Genomic DNA, 20,002 nt, shown 5'->3' on the forward strand with positions numbered 1-20,002 from the left:
CCCAAGATGTTGCATTTTGGGTTTGGGAAAAACTTATAAGGAGGGGGAAAGGAACTGACTGAAATTAATAACGGGGAGAGGGAGGGTGAGAGGCAAGAAGGGTGGAGTAGAAGGGAGAGAAAATAAGGAGAGATCATAGATTGAAGTAAAAGGGAAAGAAACAGGAATGGAGCTGCCATAATCCTGATCTTGCTTCACTTAAGCTGACCAAGAGAACCTTACTAGGATTACCCCTTAGTGTATCATTACAGTCTAACAATACTCTATTACTGGGGCATTGTTAAAGGTATTATTAAACTCAGTAATTTACATTAAAATGTTACTCTATTCAATTTACCAACTTCCCACTCTAGTCAGATAATTTGTTACTATTTTTAAAGCTTCACCACTACTACTAAGGAAAGGTAGCCTACAACATCCATACATTCACACCACACTCTACTATACTGGACTCCTGGAAAAACTACACTGTATTTGTTAATTTCATTTGTCCTGACATAGATAATGAAACTCACCTCAAAACCACCATGGATGATGGCTGGGGGCTCAAGGCTTTCTGACTCTGGTTTTCTCTCTGATGTGACTTACTCTTATAACTACTCCAAGCCTCCTTATATGAGAGCTGTAACTCCCTAACTAGCGTAAGTATCACTAAGGTACAAAACTGATGACTACTTGATACTGACTAGGCTCTTGCCTCACATTGCTAAGCCCATCACCTCTCGCTCACACCCTCACACCATTTCACTCTTTACACACTCTTCACACACACACACACACACACACACACACACACACACACACACACACACACACACACACACACACACACACACACACACACACACACACACACGCAGGTATCCTGGTGGATAGCGCGCATGACTCGTAATTCTGTGGCGCGGGTTCGATTCCCGCACCAGGCAGAAACAAATGGGCAAAGTTTCTTTCACACCCTGAATGCCCCTGTTACCTAGCAGTAAATAGGTACCTGAGAGTTAGTAAGCTGTCACGGGCTGCTTCCTGGGGTGTGTGTGTGGTGTGGAGAAAAAAAAAGTAGTTAGTTAACAGTTGATTGACAGTTGAGAGGCGGGCCAAAAGAGCAAAGCTCAACCCCCGCAAACACAACTAGGTGAATACAACTAGGTGAATACACACACACACACACACACACACACACACACACACACACACACACACACACACACACACACACACACACACACACACACACACACGCACAGTTCCCCGGAACTGAGAGGAATGAGCTACGAGGAAAGGCTAAGGGAGCTGAACCTCACAACCCTGGAAAACAGATGAGTGAGGGGGAGACATGATAACCACCTACAAAATTCTCAGGGGAATTGACAGGGTGGACAAAGACAAACTCTTTAGCACGGGTAAAACACGAACAAGGGTACACAGGTGGAGACTTCGTACCCAGATGAGCCACAGAGACGTTAGTAAGAATTTTTTCAGTGTCAGGGACGTTAACAAATGGAATGCATTAAGTAGTGTTGTGGTGGAGGCTGACTACATACACAGTTTCAAATATAGATATGATAGAGCCCAATAGGCTCAGGAATATGTACACCAGTTGATTGACAGTTGAGAGGCGGGACCAAAGAGCCAGAGCTCAACCCCCGCAAACACAACTAGGTGAGTACACACACACACACACACACACACACACACACACACACACACACACACACACACACACACACACACACACACACACACACACACACACACATACACACACACAACAGAACGAGAGGACATGGATGGAAGCTTGAAACTCAGATGAGTCACAGAGATGTTAGGAAGTTTTCTTTTAGCGTGAGAGTAGTGGGGAAATGGAATGCACTTCAGGAACAGGTTGTGGAAGCAAATACTATTCATAATTTTAAAACCAGGTATGATAGGGAAATGGGACAGGAGTCATTGCTGTAAACAACCGATGCTCGAAAGGCGGGATCCAAGAGTCAATGCTCGATCCTGCAGACACAACTAGGTGAGTACACACACACACACACACACACACACACACACACACACACACACACACACACACACACACACACACACACACACACACACACACATACACACACACACACACACAAAAGGCTGGTATACCGAAAGGGGAACTATGAGGAGATGAGAAGTTTCCTAAGGGAAATACCTTAATTAAGACACAAACCTCAGAGCTAAGTCTGTACAAGATATGATGGACTATGTTACCCAAAAGTGTCAGGAGACAGTAAACAGGTTCATCCCGGCCCAAAGGGAAAAATCCGAGAAGCAAAATAAAAATACATGGTATAATAGGGCATGTATGGAAGCAAAGGGACTGAACAAAAGGGCGTGGAGGAACTTCCGGAATAACAGAACACCAGAAAGCAGAGAGAGATACCAGAGAACCAAGAATGAGTACGTCAGGGTGAGAAGAGAAGCAAAGAAAAATTATGAAAATGATATAGCAAACAAAGCCAAGACCGAACCAAAGCTACTCCACAGTTACATCAGGAGGAAAACAACAATGAAAGACCAGGTAATGAAACTTAGAACAGGCGAGGACAGGTATACAGAGAATGACAAAGAGGTGTGTGAGGAACTCAACAAGAGGTTCCAAGAGGTCTTCACAACAGAACAAGGTGAGGTTACTGTGCTAGGAGAAAGGAAGTAAACCAGGCGGCCGTGGAAGGGTTCGAAATTACGAGAGAGGAGGTCAAGAGACACCTGCTGGATCTGGATGTTACAAAGGCTGTTGGTCCAGACAGGATCTCACCATGGGTACTGAAAGAGTGTGCAGAGGCACTTTACTTGCCACTCTCCAAAGTGTATAGTAGGTCACTGGAGACGGGAGACTTACCAGAAATATGGAAGACGGCAAATGTGGTCCCAATATACAAAAAGGGCGATAGGCAAGAGGCACTGAATTACAGGTCAGTGTCCTTGACTTGTATACCATACAAGGTGATGGAGAAGATCGTGAGAAAACACCTAGTACCATATCTGGAGAGAACCCTGGAAACACAAACCGAAACTGTCTCTATTTTCGGTTTGTTACAACTTGTAATAAAGTTGTTACATCTTGACCAAACGTGTTTATGACGTATTAGAATGTTGTTACAACTTGCTATATTTGTTATAACTAGTTAGGAAGTGCTAAAACTTGTTCGAACGTTGTACCAACGTCGTAGTTTTGGTGTATGTCTGGAGAGAAGGGACTTCGTGACAAATCGCCAACATGGGTTCAGGGAGGGTAAATCTTGCCTGACTAACTTAATAGAATTCTACGACCAGGTGACAAAGATTAAGCAAGAAAGAAAAGGATGGGCGGACTGCATTTTCTTGGATTGTCGGAAAGCCTTTGACCCAGTACCGCATAAGAGGCTGGTACATAAGCTGGAGAGACAGGCAGGTGTAGCTGGTAAGGTGCTCCAGTGGATAAGGGAGTACCAAAGCAATAGGAAGCAGAGAGTTACAGTGAGGAGGTGAGACCTCAGATTGGCGTGAAGTCACCAGTAGAGTCCCACAGGGCTCTGTACTTGGTCCTATCTTCTTTCTGATATTTGTAAATGATCTCCCGTAGGGTATAGATTAATTTCTCTAAATGTTTGCGGACAATGCCAAAATTATGGGAAGGATTAAGACAGAGGAGGACTGCTTGAAGCTTCAAGAAGACCTAGACAAGCTGAATGATTGGTCAAACAAATGGTTGTTAGAGTTTAACCCAAGCAAATGTAATGTAATGAAGATAGGTGTAGGGAGCAGGAGGACAGATACTAGGTATCATCTGGGAGATGAAATTCTTCAAGAGTCAGAGAGAAAAAAAGATTTGGGGGTTGACTTTTCACGCCATACCTGTCCCCTGCAGCCCATATCAAGAGGATAACATCAGCGGCATATGCCAGGCTGGCCAACATAAGAACGGCATTCAGAAACTCGTGAAAGGAATCAATTAGAACTTTGTATACCACTTATGTCAGGCCAATCCTGGAGTATGCAGCTCCAGCATGGAGTCCATATCTAGTCAAGGATAAGACTAAACTGGAAAAGGTTCAAAGGTTTGCCACCAGACTAGTACCCGAGCTGAGAGGTATAAGCTACGATGAGAGACTACGGGAATTAAACCTCACTTCACTGGAAGACAGAAAAGTTAGGGGGGACATGATCACCACATTCAAGATTCTCAAGGGAATTGATATGGTTGATAAAGACAAGCTATTTAACACAAGGGGCACACGCACTAGGGGACACAGGTGGAAACTGAGTGCCCAAATGAGCCACAGAGATATTAGAAAGAACTTTTTTAGTGTCAGAGTGGTTGACAAATGGAATGCATTAGGAAGTAATGTGGTGGAGGCTGACTCCATACACAGTTTCAAGTGTAGATATGATAGAGCCCAATAGGCTCAGGAACCTGTACACCTGTTGATTGACGGTTGAGAGGCGGGACCAAAGAGCCAGAGCTCAACCCCCGCAAGCACAACTAGGTGAGTACAACTAGGTGAGTACACACACACACACACACACACACACACACACACACACACACACACACACACACACACACACACACACACACACACACACACACACACACACACACACACACACACACACACACACACACAAGCACACACACAAACACACACACACACTCCTTGTTCACAATAGAACAAGAAGAGGTCAGGGCGCTAGGAGAGGTGGCAGCAAACCAGGTGGGCTTGGAAGGGTTCGAAATTACAAGAGGTGAGGTCAAGAAGCACCTATTGGAGGTGGACGTGAGAAAGACAGTTGGGTCGGACGGAGTTTCACCATGGGTATTGAAAGAGTGTGCAGGAGCACCTTGTTTGTCACTTTCCATAGTGTATAGTAGGTCACTGGAAACTGGAGACCTACCAGAAATATGGAAGACGGCTAATGTAATCCCAATATACAGAAAGGGGGACAGACAAGAGGCACTGAACTACAGGCCAGTGTTCTTAATTTGTATACCATGCAAGGTGATGGAGAAGATCGTGAGAAAAAACTTAGTAACACATCTGGAGAGAAGGGACTTCATGACAACCCATCAACATGGGTTCAAGGAGGGTAAATCTTGCCTTACAGGGTTAATAGAATTCTACGATCAGGTGACAAGGATTAAGCAAGAAAGAGAAGGATGGGACGACTGCATATTTTTGGACTGTCGGATAGCCTTTGACCTAGTACCGCATAAAAAGCTGATGCATAAGCTAGAGAAACAGGCAGAAGTAACTGGTAGGGCGCTCCAGTGGATAAGGGAGTACCTAAGCAATAGGAAGCAGAGAGTTACAGTGAGGGGGTGAGACCTGAGATTGGCGTGAAATCACCAGTGGAGTCTCACAGGTTTCGGTACTCGGACCTATCCTGTTTCTGATATACGTAAATGATCTCCCAGAGGGTATAGTTTCATTTCTCTAAATGTTTGCTGACGACGCCAAAATTATGAGAAGGATTAAGACGAGGAAGACAGCTTGAGGTTTCAAGAAGACCTGGACAAGCTGCAGGAATGGTCGAACAAATGGTTGTCAGAGTTTAACCCAAGCAAATGTAATGTAATGAAGATAGGTGTTGGGAGCAGGAGACCAGATACAAGGTATCATTTGCGAGATGAAATAGTTCAAGAGTCAGAGAGAGAAAAAGACCTAGGGGTTGATATCACGCCAGACCTGTCCCCTGAAGCTCATGTCAAGAGGATAACATCAGCGGCATATGCCAGGTTGGCTAACATAAAAACGGCCTTTAGAAACTTGTGTAACGAATCTTTCAGAACATTATATGTTAATTAGACCAGTTAGTTAGACCACATATGTTAGACCAATCCTGGTGTATGCGGCTCTAGCATGGAGTCCATATCTAGTCATGCATAAGGACTAATCTGGAAAAGTTTAAATGTTTTCCACCAGATTAGTACCCTAACTGAGGGGTATGAGCTACGAGGAGAGACTACGGGAATTAAACCCCACGTCACTGGGAGACAGAAAAGTTAGAAGGGACATGATCACCACATACAAGATTCTAAGAGGAATTGATTGGGTAGATAAAGACAGACTGTTTAACACAAGGGACACACGCACTAGGGGACACAGGTGGAAATTGAGTGCCCAAATGAGCCATAGAGACGTTAGAAAGAATGTTTTCAGTGTCAGAATGGGATTCATTAGGAAGTGATGTGGTGGAGGCTGACTCCATACACATCTTCAAGTGTAGATATGATAGAGCCCAGTATGCTCAGGAACCTGTACATTAGTTGATTGACAGTTGAGAGGCGGGACTAAAGAGCCAGAGATCAACCCCCGCAAGGACCACTAGGTAAGTACAACTAGGTAAGTTCACACACACACTCACAAATGCTCACACATACACACAAATATTCACACTCATAACATACTCACAAATACTCACTCCCTTGTTACACAATGGTCGAGCTGATGCTCAGTGATTAGCATGCTAGACCTGATACTGATAGTTTAATATGGTTGACATACTACTGATAGTTTAATATGGTTGACATACTACTGATAGTTTAATATGGTTGACATACTACTGATAACTTAGTATTGCCTGGTACTAAGATTGTATAGAGGTCGACTTGGCACTAATAGAATAGAAATATCGAATTGATACTGATGTACTATAGCTGACTTGGTACTTATAGATTAGTTCTGTACACCAAATTCTAATATATAAATGTGATTGGCATAATACCAATCGACTAGTATGATCTACCTGAGGCTCCTAAAGAATAATATTACCAACCTGATTCTGAAATATATGTATGGTCGACTTGATGCTGATATGTAAATATGGTCGACCTAATGCTGATATAATTATATCGTTGACATGATGCTCATTAGTATGCATGGTCGACTTGATGCTCATATGCATGTATGGTCGATTTGATACTGATAAGTATGGCCGACTTGATTCTGATATATAAATGAGCTCGACCTGATGCTGATAATATGGTCGACCTGATGCTGATAATATGGTCGACCTGATGCTGATAATATGGTCGACCTGATGCTGATAATATGGTCGACCTGATGTTGATATATAACATCAGGATTAAGGCGTCTTGTACATACCAGTTGCGTTGCTTCTGGGAGTATGGGTTCGAGTCACTTCTGGGGTGTGAGTTTTCAGTTGCATATTGTCCTGGGGACCATTCAGGCTTGTTCGCATTTGTGTTCCTCACGTGTGCCCCAAAGAATGAGGTGATTTGGTAAAATGCTATGCCCAAGATTACTATCCGAGTGCCGGCGGTGGGGTGGTTCAAATAGCCTCGGCTATCACCTCATTTTGTCCGGTCGTGATGGTCAAGTGGATTAAGGCGTCTTGTACATACCAGTTGCGTTGCTTCTGGGAGTATGGGTTCGAGTCACTTCTGGGGTGTGAGTTTTCAGTTATATATATATATATAATATATATTATATATATATATATATATATATAATATATATATATATATATATATATATATATATATATATATATATATATATATATGTCGTACCTAGTAGCCAGAACGCACTTCTCAGCCTACTATGCAAGGCCCGATTTGCCTAATAAGCCAAGTTTTCCTGAATATATATATATATATATATATATATATATACATATATGGTCGACCATATGATCGACTTGATGATAATATATAAGTATTTTCGACCTGCTGCTTATTTATAAGTATGGTCGACCTGATGCTGATAAATAGATATGGTCGATCTGATTCTATTAAATTACAATGGTCGACCTGATACTATTAAATTACTATGGTCAACCTAATGCCGGTACATAGTTGTGGTCTAACCGATATTCAAAAATACTCACTCCCTAGTTACACAATGGTCGAGCTAATGCTCAGAGACTAGCATGCCAGACTTGAGACTTATAGATTAATATGGTTGACCTACTACTGATAATTTAGTATTGCTTGGTACTAAGATATTGGACGGGTCGACTTGATATTAATAGAACAGAAATATCGAACTGATACTGATGTATTACTATAGCTGACCTGGTAGTGATAGATTAGTTCGGTCGACCAAATACTAATATATATATATGGTTAACCTAATATTGATTGACTAGTATGATCTACCTGATGCTCGTAAGTATATAATAAGGTCCACCTGATTCTGATATATAAGTATTGTCGACTTGATGTCGAAATATAAGTATGGTCGACCTGATACTGATATATATGAATGGTCGTCATGATGCTAGTATATAAGAATTGTTGACCTGATGCTGGTAAGTATGGTCGACTTGATGCTGAGAAGTATGGTCGACTTGATGCTGATACAGAAGTATGGTTGACTTGATGCTGATATTAAGAATGTTCGACCTCATGTCGACATATATGTATGGTCATCTTGATGCTGATAAGTATGGTCAACTTGATGCTGGTAAGTATGTTCGACTTGATGATGATATACAAGTATGTTCGACTTGATGCTGATATAGAAAAATGGTCGACTTGATATTGATACATAAATATGATCGACTTGATGTTGATCTATAAACATGGTCGACTTAATGTTGATATATAAGTATGGTCGACTTGATGCTGATATATAACTAAGGTCGACTTGATGCTGATATATAACATATAATATATATATATATATATATATATATATATATATATATATATATATATATATGACTGAAAAGTCACACCCCAGAAGTGACTCTAACCCACACTCCCAGGAGCAACGCAACTGATATCTGCAGGACGCCTTAATCCGCTTGACAATCCTGTAGATACCAGTTGCGTTGCTCCTGGGAGTATGGGTTCGAGTCACTTCTGGGGTGTGACTTTTCAGTCGTATATTGTCCTGGGGACCATTCAGGCTTGTTCGTATATATATATATATATATATATATATATATATATATATATATATATATATATATATATATATATATATATATATATATATATGGTCGACTTGATACTGATATATATGCATGGTCGACTTGATGCTGATATGTATGGTTACCTTGATGTTACCATATATATATATATATATATGCGAACAAGCCTGAATGGTCCCCAGGACATATGCAACTGAAAACTCACACCCCAGAAGTGACTCGAACCCATACTCCCAGAAGCAACGCAACTGGTATGTACAAGACGCCTTAATCCACTTGACCATCACGACCGGACAAAATGAGGTGATAGCCGAGGCTATTTGAACCACCCCACCGCCGGCACTCGGATAGTTATCTAGGGCATAGCATTTTACCAAATCACCTCATTCTTTGGGGCAACACGTGAGGAACACAAATGCGAACAAGCCTGAATGGTCCCCAGGACATATGCAACTGAAAACTCACACCCCAGAAGTGACTCGAACCCATACTCCCAGAAGCAACGCAACTGGTATGTACAAGACGCCTTAATCCACTTGACCATCACGACCGGACAAAATGAGGTGATAGCCGAGGCTATTTGAACCACCCCACCGCCGGCACTCGGATAGTTATCTAGGGCATAGCATTTTACCAAATCACCTCATTCTTTGGGGCAACACGTGAGGAACACAAATGCGAACAAGCCTGAATGGTCCCCAGGACATATGCAACTGAAAACTCACACCCCAGAAGTGACTCGAACCCATACTCCCAGAAGCAACGCAACTGTTATGTACAAGACGCCTTAATCCACTTGACCATCACGACCGGACAAAATGAGGTGATAGCCGAGGCTATTTGAACCACCCCACCGCCGGCACTCGGATAGTTATCTAGGGCATAGCATTTTACCAAATCACCTCATTCTTTGGGGCAACACGTGAGGAACACAAATGCGAACAAGCCTGAATGGTCCCCAGGACATATGCAACTGAAAACTCACACCCCAGAAGTGACTCGAACCCATACTCCCAGAAGCAACGCAACTGGTATGTACAAGACGCCTTAATCCACTTGACCATCACGACCGGACAAAATGAGGTGATAGCCGAGGCTATTTGAACCACCCCACCGCCGGCATTTGTGTTCCTCACGTGTTGCCCCAAAGAATGAGGTGATTTGGTAAAATGCTATGCCCTAGATAACTATCCGAGTGCCGGCGGTGGGGTGGTTCAAATAGCCTCGGCTATCACCTCATTTTGTCCGGTCGTGATGGTCAAGTGGATTAAGGCGTCTTGTACATACCAGTTGCGTTGCTTCTGGGAGTATGGGTTCGAGTCACTTCTGGGGTGTGAGTTTTCAGTTGCATATGTCCTGGGGACCATTCAGGCTTGTTCGCATTTGTGTTCCTCACGTGTTGCCCCAAAGAATGAGGTGATTTGGTAAAATGCTATGCCCTAGATAACTATCCGAGTGCCGGCGGTGGGGTGGTTCAAATAGCCTCGGCTATCACCTCATTTTGTCCGGTCGTGATGGTCAAGTGGATTAAGGCGTCTTGTACATAACAGTTGCGTTGCTTCTGGGAGTATGGGTTCGAGTCACTTCTGGGGTGTGAGTTTTCAGTTGCATATGTCCTGGGGACCATTCAGGCTTGTTCGCATTTGTGTTCCTCACGTGTTGCCCCAAAGAATGAGGTGATTTGGTAAAATGCTATGCCCTAGATAACTATCCGAGTGCCGGCGGTGGGGTGGTTCAAATAGCCTCGGCTATCACCTCATTTTGTCCGGTCGTGATGGTCAAGTGGATTAAGGCGTCTTGTACATACCAGTTGCGTTGCTTCTGGGAGTATGGGTTCGAGTCACTTCTGGGGTGTGAGTTTTCAGTTGCATATGTCCTGGGGACCATTCAGGCTTGTTCGCATTTGTGTTCCTCACGTGTTGCCCCAAAGAATGAGGTGATTTGGTAAAATGCTATGCCCTAGATAACTATCCGAGTGCCGGCGGTGGGGTGGTTCAAATAGCCTCGGCTATCACCTCATTTTGTCCGGTCGTGATGGTCAAGTGGATTAAGGCGTCTTGTACATACCAGTTGCGTTGCTTCTGGGAGTATGGGTTCGAGTCACTTCTGGGGTGTGAGTTTTCAGTTGCATATGTCCTGGGGACCATTCAGGCTTGTTCGCATTTGTGTTCCTCACGTGTTGCCCCAAAGAATGAGGTGATTTGGTAAAATGCTATGCCCTAGATAACTATCCGAGTGCCGGCGGTGGGGTGGTTCAAATAGCCTCGGCTATCACCTCATTTTGTCCGGTCGTGATGGTCAAGTGGATTAAGGCGTCTTGTACATACCAGTTGCGTTGCTTCTGGGAGTATGGGTTCGAGTCACTTCTGGGGTGTGAGTTTTCAGTTATATATATATATATATATATTATATATATATATATATATTATATATTAATATATATATATATATATATATATATATATATATATGTATATATATATATATAATATATAATAATATATATATATATATATATATATATATACATATATATGGTCGGTTTGATGCTGATATAGAAGAATGGTCGACTTGATGCTGATATATAAGTATGGTTACCTTGATGTTGATATATATATATATATATATATATATATATATATATATATATATATATATATATATATATATATATATATATGGTCGGTTTGATGCTGATATAGAAGAATGGTCGACTTGATGTTTATATATAGATATGGTCGACTTATGTTGATATAAAAATACTCACGTAATTGTTCTCATCTAATTGTGCTTGCGGTGGTTGAGCTTTGTCTCTCTGGTCCCGCCTCTCAACTGTCAATCCACTGGTGTACAGATTAATGAGCCTACTGGGCTCTATCATATCTACGTTTGAAACTGTTTATGGAGGCAGCCTCCACCACATCACTGCCTAGTGCATTCCATTTATTAACTACTTTGACACTGAAAAAAATCTTTCTACCGTCTCTGTGGCTCATCTGGTTATTAAGTTTCAACCTGTGTCCCCTTGTTCGTGTCCCACCCGTGCTGAAGAGCTTGTCTTTGTCCACCCTGTCAATTCCCCTGAGAATTTTGTAGGTGGTTATCATGTCTCCCCTTATTCTTCTGCTTTCCACTGACGTGAGGTTCAGCTACTTTATCCTTTCCTCGTAGCTCATACCTCTCAGTTCTGGGACGAGCCTGGTGGCATACCGCGGAATCTTCTCTAACTTTGTCTTGTGTTTAACTAGGTTTGGACTCCAGGCTGGAGCTACATATTCCAGGATTGGTCTGACATGAGTGGAGTACGGTCGACATGATGTTGATATAAAAGTATGGTCGACTTGAAGTCGATTAGTATGGTCGACTTCATGCTGATAAGTATGGTCGACTTCATGCTGATAAGTATGGTCGACTTCATGCTGATAAGTATGGTCGACGTGATGATGATAAGTATTGTCGACTTGATGATGATATACAAGTATGGTCGACTTGATGCTAATATAGAAGAATGGTCGACTTGATGTTGGTATATAAATATTATCGACTTTATTCAGATATATAAGTATTGAAGACTTGATGCTGATATATAAGTATTGTCGACTTGGTGCTGATATATAAGTATGGTCGACTTGATGCTGATATATAAGTATGGTTGACTTGATGCTGATATATAAGTATGGTTGACTTGATGCTGATATATAAGTATGGTCGACTTGATGCTGATATATAAGTATGGTCGACTTGATGTTGATATATAAAAATGGTCAACTTGATGTTGATATATATATATGGTCGACTTGATTCTGATATATAAGTATTGAGGACTTGATGCTGATATATAAGTATGGTCGACTTGATGCTGATATAGAAGAATGATCGACTTGATGTTGATATATAAGTATGGTCGATTTGATGCTTAAATAAGTATGGTCGCCCTGCTAGTAATATATAATTATGTTGGACCTAATGCTTAAATATAAGTATGATCGACTTGAAGCTAACTTATAAATGTGGTTGACTTGATACTGATATATAAGTATGGTCGACCTGATGCTTATATATAAGTATGGTCGACCTGATGCTTATATATAAGTATGGTCGACTTGATGCTTATATATAAGTATGGTCGACCTGATGCTTATATATAAGTATGGTCGACCTGATGCTTATATATAAGTATGGTCGACCTGATGCTTATATATAAGTATGGTCGACCTGATGCTTATATATAAGTATGATCGACCTGATGCTATTAAATTACTATGGTAATATACTCTATTACCCTAAATAGGTAAGAGCATCACAGTGCAGCACCTTATGAATGAACCTATATCTCAGTATTGTATAATTAGTATTTGTATCCAAACCGACCAGTATGAAAGAACTGCGTGTAACAGTGTTATATTATTTTAATATATTAGTATCTAGTATATAAGCTTTTAATCGAATTCTTTTCCCCATACCACTCTTACACATAACTCACAATACGACTCCCTGGCTCACTTAATAATTCTTGACACCATCTCAAGGGTAGAGCAGCTTCACGACCTTGCACCAAACTAAACATTGATGTATAGTCGTTTGTGTAGGGCAACAACGACCCCTGACGCAAAATTACGTATCATAGTGAAAGAGATCATTACTTTATGTTATTATCATAGCCATTGGCGTACCGATATCTTGTTGTTGACTCTTTGGGTAACTTAACGTGGGCTATTGCAAGCGCAAGGTGCAACCGAAAGTCCTGTGTGAGAACCCAGTCATTACACCCGAAGCATGCTCAGCGTTTAGCATTTAGACCCATAGAATGCTTATCATTTACTACACTGACCCACGGTATGTATAACATTTACCATACAAATCCATTGCATGTTGAACATTTACCATACAGACAGATAGCATATGCTGATGAACAAATCCACAGGGGCCGTTATGAGGGTTCGAACCTACGTCCGGGATTATCCCAGAAGCACCTTAGTCCACTGTGCCACGACATGGTAAAAGAATTTAGAAGGTGTATTGAAGTAAGGGCGAAGAAGTAGAACATTTGGTTAACAGAGCCCGGGTGCATGAGGGAATTGTGTAAAACCCCGGTCTGTGCTTCACAGAAGCTGGGGGAGCCTTGTGAGGTCAGTAGCACTCCAGGTTGCAATTATTTTACCATGTTGTTGCGCAGTCGAATAATGCACGTCTGTGATCATCCCGGAGGTTGGTTCGAACTCTCATCACGGGCCTTGTGGATTTGTTCATTTGATGCATCACGCTGTTGTGATTTCTGTGTGCATATGCTGATCATTTAGTATGGAGACCCATAGCATCGTTTATCATACAGACCCTTAGCATGTTGATTGTTTACTTTGCAGACCCATGGCATGCTCAGCATTTATCATATATATACCCAATCACGTTATAAGCATTTACCCTAAATCCATGGTATTCTCAGCATTTACCGTAGACCCCATGACATGCTGAGCTATTATGTAACTAGTGTAATGAGACTAAGGTGGAGATAAAGAGATTTCGTGAATCTGTGTTACACGGGAATTCCATCAACCTTTATTCAGTAAGCATAGTGCCCCATCGACGTTAATCCAAGTACCACATTGTCCCATCTGCATTTATCCAAATATCATAGTGCCCTATCTGCCTTCATCCAAGCAGCCCAGTGCCTCATCAGCCTTTATCTCTGGTCACGGTGCATCATCCCATTATATATGGGAATCACAGTGCATATCCGGCCTTATCTAAGTAGCACAGTACTCCATTGGCATTTATCTAACTAGCTCGATGAACCATCGACTTTTATCCAATTAACACAAAGCCTCATTGGTCTTTTAACAAATGACACAGTGATCAATCGAATTTTACCCTAGTAGCACAGCTCTCGGACCTGCTCTGTTCCGGACATGTAAAGAATCACCCGGAGTGAATATACTTGTTCCTCTCAATGTTTGCTTTTGAAGCTAACGTAGGAGTCTGTAGCACAGTATTTACAGAATCACTTGGCAACGTTTCCTATCACTTGAGGCTTCTGTTCACCAAGCAGTAAATAGGTATAGGAGGAGGAGGTAAATAGTTACACGAGAATTAGGCAGCTATTTTGGATTTCATCCAGTAGGAGGTCAGTATTTGGGGACCTGGATAATCCTACTCTTGTTCCAGACTACCATAAGGTGGACAAAATGTGTATACCATAAAGTGGACCAAATGTGACTGCTGAGTCGAGCTTTTATCTAGTCAAAGATAAGACGAGGTTGGAGCAAGTTCAGAGGTATGTCACTTCAGAGGTCTCAGAACTAAGAATATATGAGTAATTAATCTTCACTTCTCTGGAAGATAGAGGAGTTAGGGGAGAAATGTTTAGCAGACAAAAATTTTCCATGGGGGGGAATTAACAGGACAGATACAAACGATATTGAACAAATGGGATAAATGTAGAAGTGATATGATATGATGTGATAAACCTCAATATGATAAGGTATCTGTGCAACAGGTGATTAAAGTTAAGGAGCAAGTACTTATCCAAATATAAGTCGAAGTCCGTCCATAAATAGCTTAATTTGGAATTGCAAATTAAGTGAGTACAGTGCCTGACAGACTCTATTACCCTATTACTCTAAATAGGTAAGAACATCACAGAGCAGCACCCCATGGACCTCTATGTCAGTATTGTATAATGAGTATTTGTATCCAAACCGATCAATATACAATGTGCACTTCATTTTATGCAAAACAAAAAATCTATAAGGATTCCTATTTCATACTATTTGACAACATTATGAAACTCTTAATTTGGTGTGGTGGCGAGTGCGACTATCAATATGCTTACTTAATGTGTAACATATGCTTGTGCCCATGTCTAGTGTCATCAATATGCTCACTAAATGTATAACACATGCTTAGCACATTTCTATGACATCAATATGCTCACTAAAGATAACAGATCTGCTCACACTCATGTGTAGTGCCATCAATATGCTTAATAAAGGTACATCACATGCCCATACACATGTTGATATATGTCATCAATATAGTTGATTGACACTAAACATGTGCCATAAAAATATAATATCTGGTAGAAAACTTTTCATACAACTGTAAACTAGTAGTATTCGCCTCTCTTTCCCTGTCTCGTCTCCTGCACTCCTTCCTAATCGCATCTCATTACCTTTTTCATATCCCATCTCAATATATATATTCTTGCCCATCACCTATCCTATTCTCCTTCCCACCCATTCTCTTACCCAGTTCCCCACCACTTACCATTTTGGTGATGGGGTTCCAACGGTGTTCGCAGACCCAGCCGCCCCCACAGGAGCCATCACCGTTGATGGTGACACTGTCAGTGGACCCTCCATTGTTGCTGCCTGGCGGGCCCTGGTCTGAGTTGTCAAAGTAGTAACTACTCATGATGCGTGTGAAGCCATAGTCGTAGGCCAGGGCGAAGGACACGCCCATCTTGTACTCCTTCGGCTGTGATCATAACGTTAGTGGGTATTAATCAAAAGCTCTGGATAAGCTACTCACACATCGCCAGTATACCATGTCTAGTTTATACATTGATGAATTTGTTCATATTTTCTGGGATATATTAGGAAATAACTGTGCTTCAGAAGCACAGTTATTCAAAGGGAGGGAATTATAAGGAGAAAGCGCCGAAACATTACAACTCTATAACAATGGGAAGGTCAGGATAAGAATTTTTCGATAGGACGTGGGGGGGGGGGGGAAGAAATGGTGCCCTACAACTTGGACGGTCGGGGATTAAACGCCGACCTGCATGAAGTGAGACCGTTGCTCTACCGTCCAGCCCAAGTGGTTGGTATTGAGAACTAATTAATAAAATCTGTTTATATTGGTCAGAAGGGATATGAATGTAATTAATTTAAATTTTATTATTTCAATATGTCATGATAGTGCAAGCATCATTCTTTCTGAAGAGAAGTGTAATATTGGGTTGCTGCTCTTCCAGACATTACGTGGTGTGATTTAGCTCCGGATCCCTGCTATGATGTACGAACTACCACATCAATATATCAGTTATTTTTGTTGTGTAATCATCTCATTAATTTCTATGTATTCCCTAGTGTGTGATGATCCACTCTCATCATTACTACCCCCTGGTGTGTGATGATCCACTCTGTTACTACCTCCCCCTAGTGTATGATGATTCACTCTGTTACTACTCCCCTGGTGTGTGATGATTCACTCTGTTACTACCCCCTGGTGTGTGATGATCCACTCTATTACTACCCCCTGGTGTGTGATGATCCACTCTGTTACTACCCCCTGGTGTGTGATGATCCACTCTGTTACTACCCCCTGGTGTGTGATGATCCACTCTGTTACTACCCCCTGGTGTGTGATGATCCACTCTGTTACTACCTCCCCCTAGTGTATGATGATTCACTCTGTTACTACTCCCCTGGTGTGTGATGATTCACTCTGTTACTACTCCCCTGGTGTGTGATGATCCACTCTATTACAACCCCCTGTGTGTGATGATCCAATCTAACTATTACAACCCCCTGTGTGTGATGATCCAATCTGACTATTACAACCCCCTGTGTGTGATGATCCAATCTAACTATTACAACCCCCTGTGTGTGATGATCCAATCTGACTATTACAACCCCCTGTGTGTGATGATCCAATCTGACTATTACAACCCCCTGTGTGATGATCCAATCTGACTATTACAACCCCCTGTGTGTCATGATTCACTACAACTATTACTAATTCTCCTGGATGTTATGTTCCAGTCTCACTATTACTGCCTCCTGGTGTGGGATGATCCACACTCACTATTACTGCCCCCTTTGTCTGTGATGAACCACTATAACAATTACAGCCCCCTAGTGTGTGATGATCCACTCTCGTTATTACTAACGCTGTTGTGTGAGGATCTACTCTCATTATTACTATCCCCTGATGTGTGATGATCCACTCTAAGTAAATATTTACCAAAAAAAATATACCTAAGAATGCATATACTGTGCGGTTCGTAAATGTTTAGTCATTTAAATTATTTCTGTGTCAGTTTTTCTGTTTAAACTCTCCCCCCCCCCCCACCTCTCTTTACATGTCAGCTGTGAATTCCCCCAGCCCTTCATGTCAGATGTGAGCTCCACCACATGTCAGCTGTGACTTTCACCACTTGTCAGCATCTTGACCATCACGACCGGACATAAGGAAGTGATAGCCGAAGCTATTTGAACCACTTTCTCGCCGGCACTCGGATGGTAATCTTGGGCATAGCATTTTAACAAATCACCTCATTCTTTGGAGCACACGTGAGGAACACAAATGCAAAAAAGCATCAATGGTTCCCAGGACTATATGCAACTGTGCCGAGTTGCATATAGACTATATCAGAGTGCCGGCGGGGAAGTGGTTCAAATAGCTTCGGCTATCACTTCCTTATGTCCGGTCGTGATGGTCAAGCGGTTCAAGGCGTCCTGTACATACCAGTTGCGTTGCTCCTGGCAGTATGGGTTCGAGTCACTTCTGGGGTTTGAGTTTTCAGTTGCATATAGTCCTGGGGACCATTCAGGCTTTTTTGCATTTGTGTTCTTCACGTGTGCCCAAAGAATGAGGTGATTTTATAAAATGCTATGCCCAAGATTACCATCCGAGTGCCGGTGGGGAAGTGGTTCAAATAGCTTCGGCTATCACTTCCATATGTTCGGTCGTGATGGTTAAGCGGATTAAGGCGTCCTGTACATACCAGTTGCGTTGCTAATGGCAGTATGGGTTCGAGTCGCTTCTGGGGTGTGAGTTTTCAGTTATATTTTATTATATATATATATATATATATATATATATATATATATATATAATATATATATATTATATATATATATATATATATATATATAATATATATATATATATATATATATATAATATATATATTGACAGTATTTACATCCGTATGTATTGATCCGTGTTGGAATTTTAGCCTCTTCATGTATCACATATTCCCTACGCGTGCTAGGGGAATTGGATATTATTAAAATACTCTTAATTGAAGTCGTTATATCTACTACTTGGTTAGGCAGCCTTCGCAAGCGACGACAGCCTGAGGTCTGCGACCCATAGACATTCCCAGACGCTGGATGTCTTCCCTGGCGATGCTTCGTCAGGCTTCTACTGCAGCCATCTTCAGGTCCTGCTTGTTTCGGGGACTTTCCCGCCAGTATTGTCTTCAGCAAGCGGAACACAAGCGGGATTGGATTCATATCAGGTAATTAACAGCCAATCAAGGCCATTTAACTTTTCAGCCTTGATAAACTTTTGCTTGCTTCAGTATAATAGAGCTCATCGGGAAGAGGTTCACCATACAGCAGGTCTGCGAGCCCAAACGATGAAATAAGTTTGGGGTCGCAGTCCTGCTGTATGGTGAACCTCTTCCCGATGAGCTCTGAGGCATTTCTTTTGATATGTGCTGATGGGATGTTTGTGCACACTGCAGCAGTCTTGCTGCTGTCATCGGCAGTCACACCATCAATAAATTCAAATGAGACAGTTCCAGTGACCGCCATACATGTCCAATCAATGACCCTACCCACACCATGTGTCACAGTCCAAGTGGTATGCTATAAATCATCCGCAGTTCATTCCTGTATACACATTCCTCTTTTCATCATTCTGCTCCAGGTTAGTCTTCATTCCATCTCTCCATAAGGCTTCGTTCTAGATCACTACATAAAAATGTATGTACTTTGTATCAGACTGTAAACAGGCCTTTCTGTTCTAAGGTCTACTAGTTGTTAGCCTCTTTTGTTGAACCCTCTGAGTTCTTGCACTTGTGTAGTCTTCTCTTGATGAAAATCTCTGACACATCCATGCCTTCATCCAAGAGAGGACTCTTGATCCGTTCGACAGTTAATGATACCTTTTCGTTACAACACAGTATTCTTCGGTCATTTATTACAGTAATCTTCAGTGCAGTACCAGGTCTTATGGTATTTCTATGGTCAGCAATCTGTTCTTGCTTGTTAACATTGTAACAAACAGTTGAATTTTACCCACGAAAAGTATTGGAAACATCTGTGACTGATTTATTCAGATTTTGGAATCG

At 41.7% G+C, this 20,002-nt stretch overlaps 1 protein-coding gene across 1 annotated transcript in view; it reads right to left on the reverse strand.

Annotated features, from left to right (window-relative positions):
* Positions 1-20,002, reverse strand: part of LOC123756878 (alpha-amylase) — a gene marked incomplete at its 5' end in the record, with an annotated part of 75,560 nt that overhangs the window by 38,191 nt on the left and 17,367 nt on the right. The window contains 1 exon segment of the mRNA XM_069331989.1: positions 16,183-16,392. Within this exon segment, the coding sequence (XP_069188090.1) occupies positions 16,183-16,392 (210 nt within the window).

Source organism: Procambarus clarkii, chromosome 26 (assembly GCF_040958095.1).
Source record: "Procambarus clarkii isolate CNS0578487 chromosome 26, FALCON_Pclarkii_2.0, whole genome shotgun sequence".
Taxonomy (NCBI): Eukaryota; Metazoa; Arthropoda; class Malacostraca; order Decapoda; family Cambaridae; genus Procambarus; species Procambarus clarkii.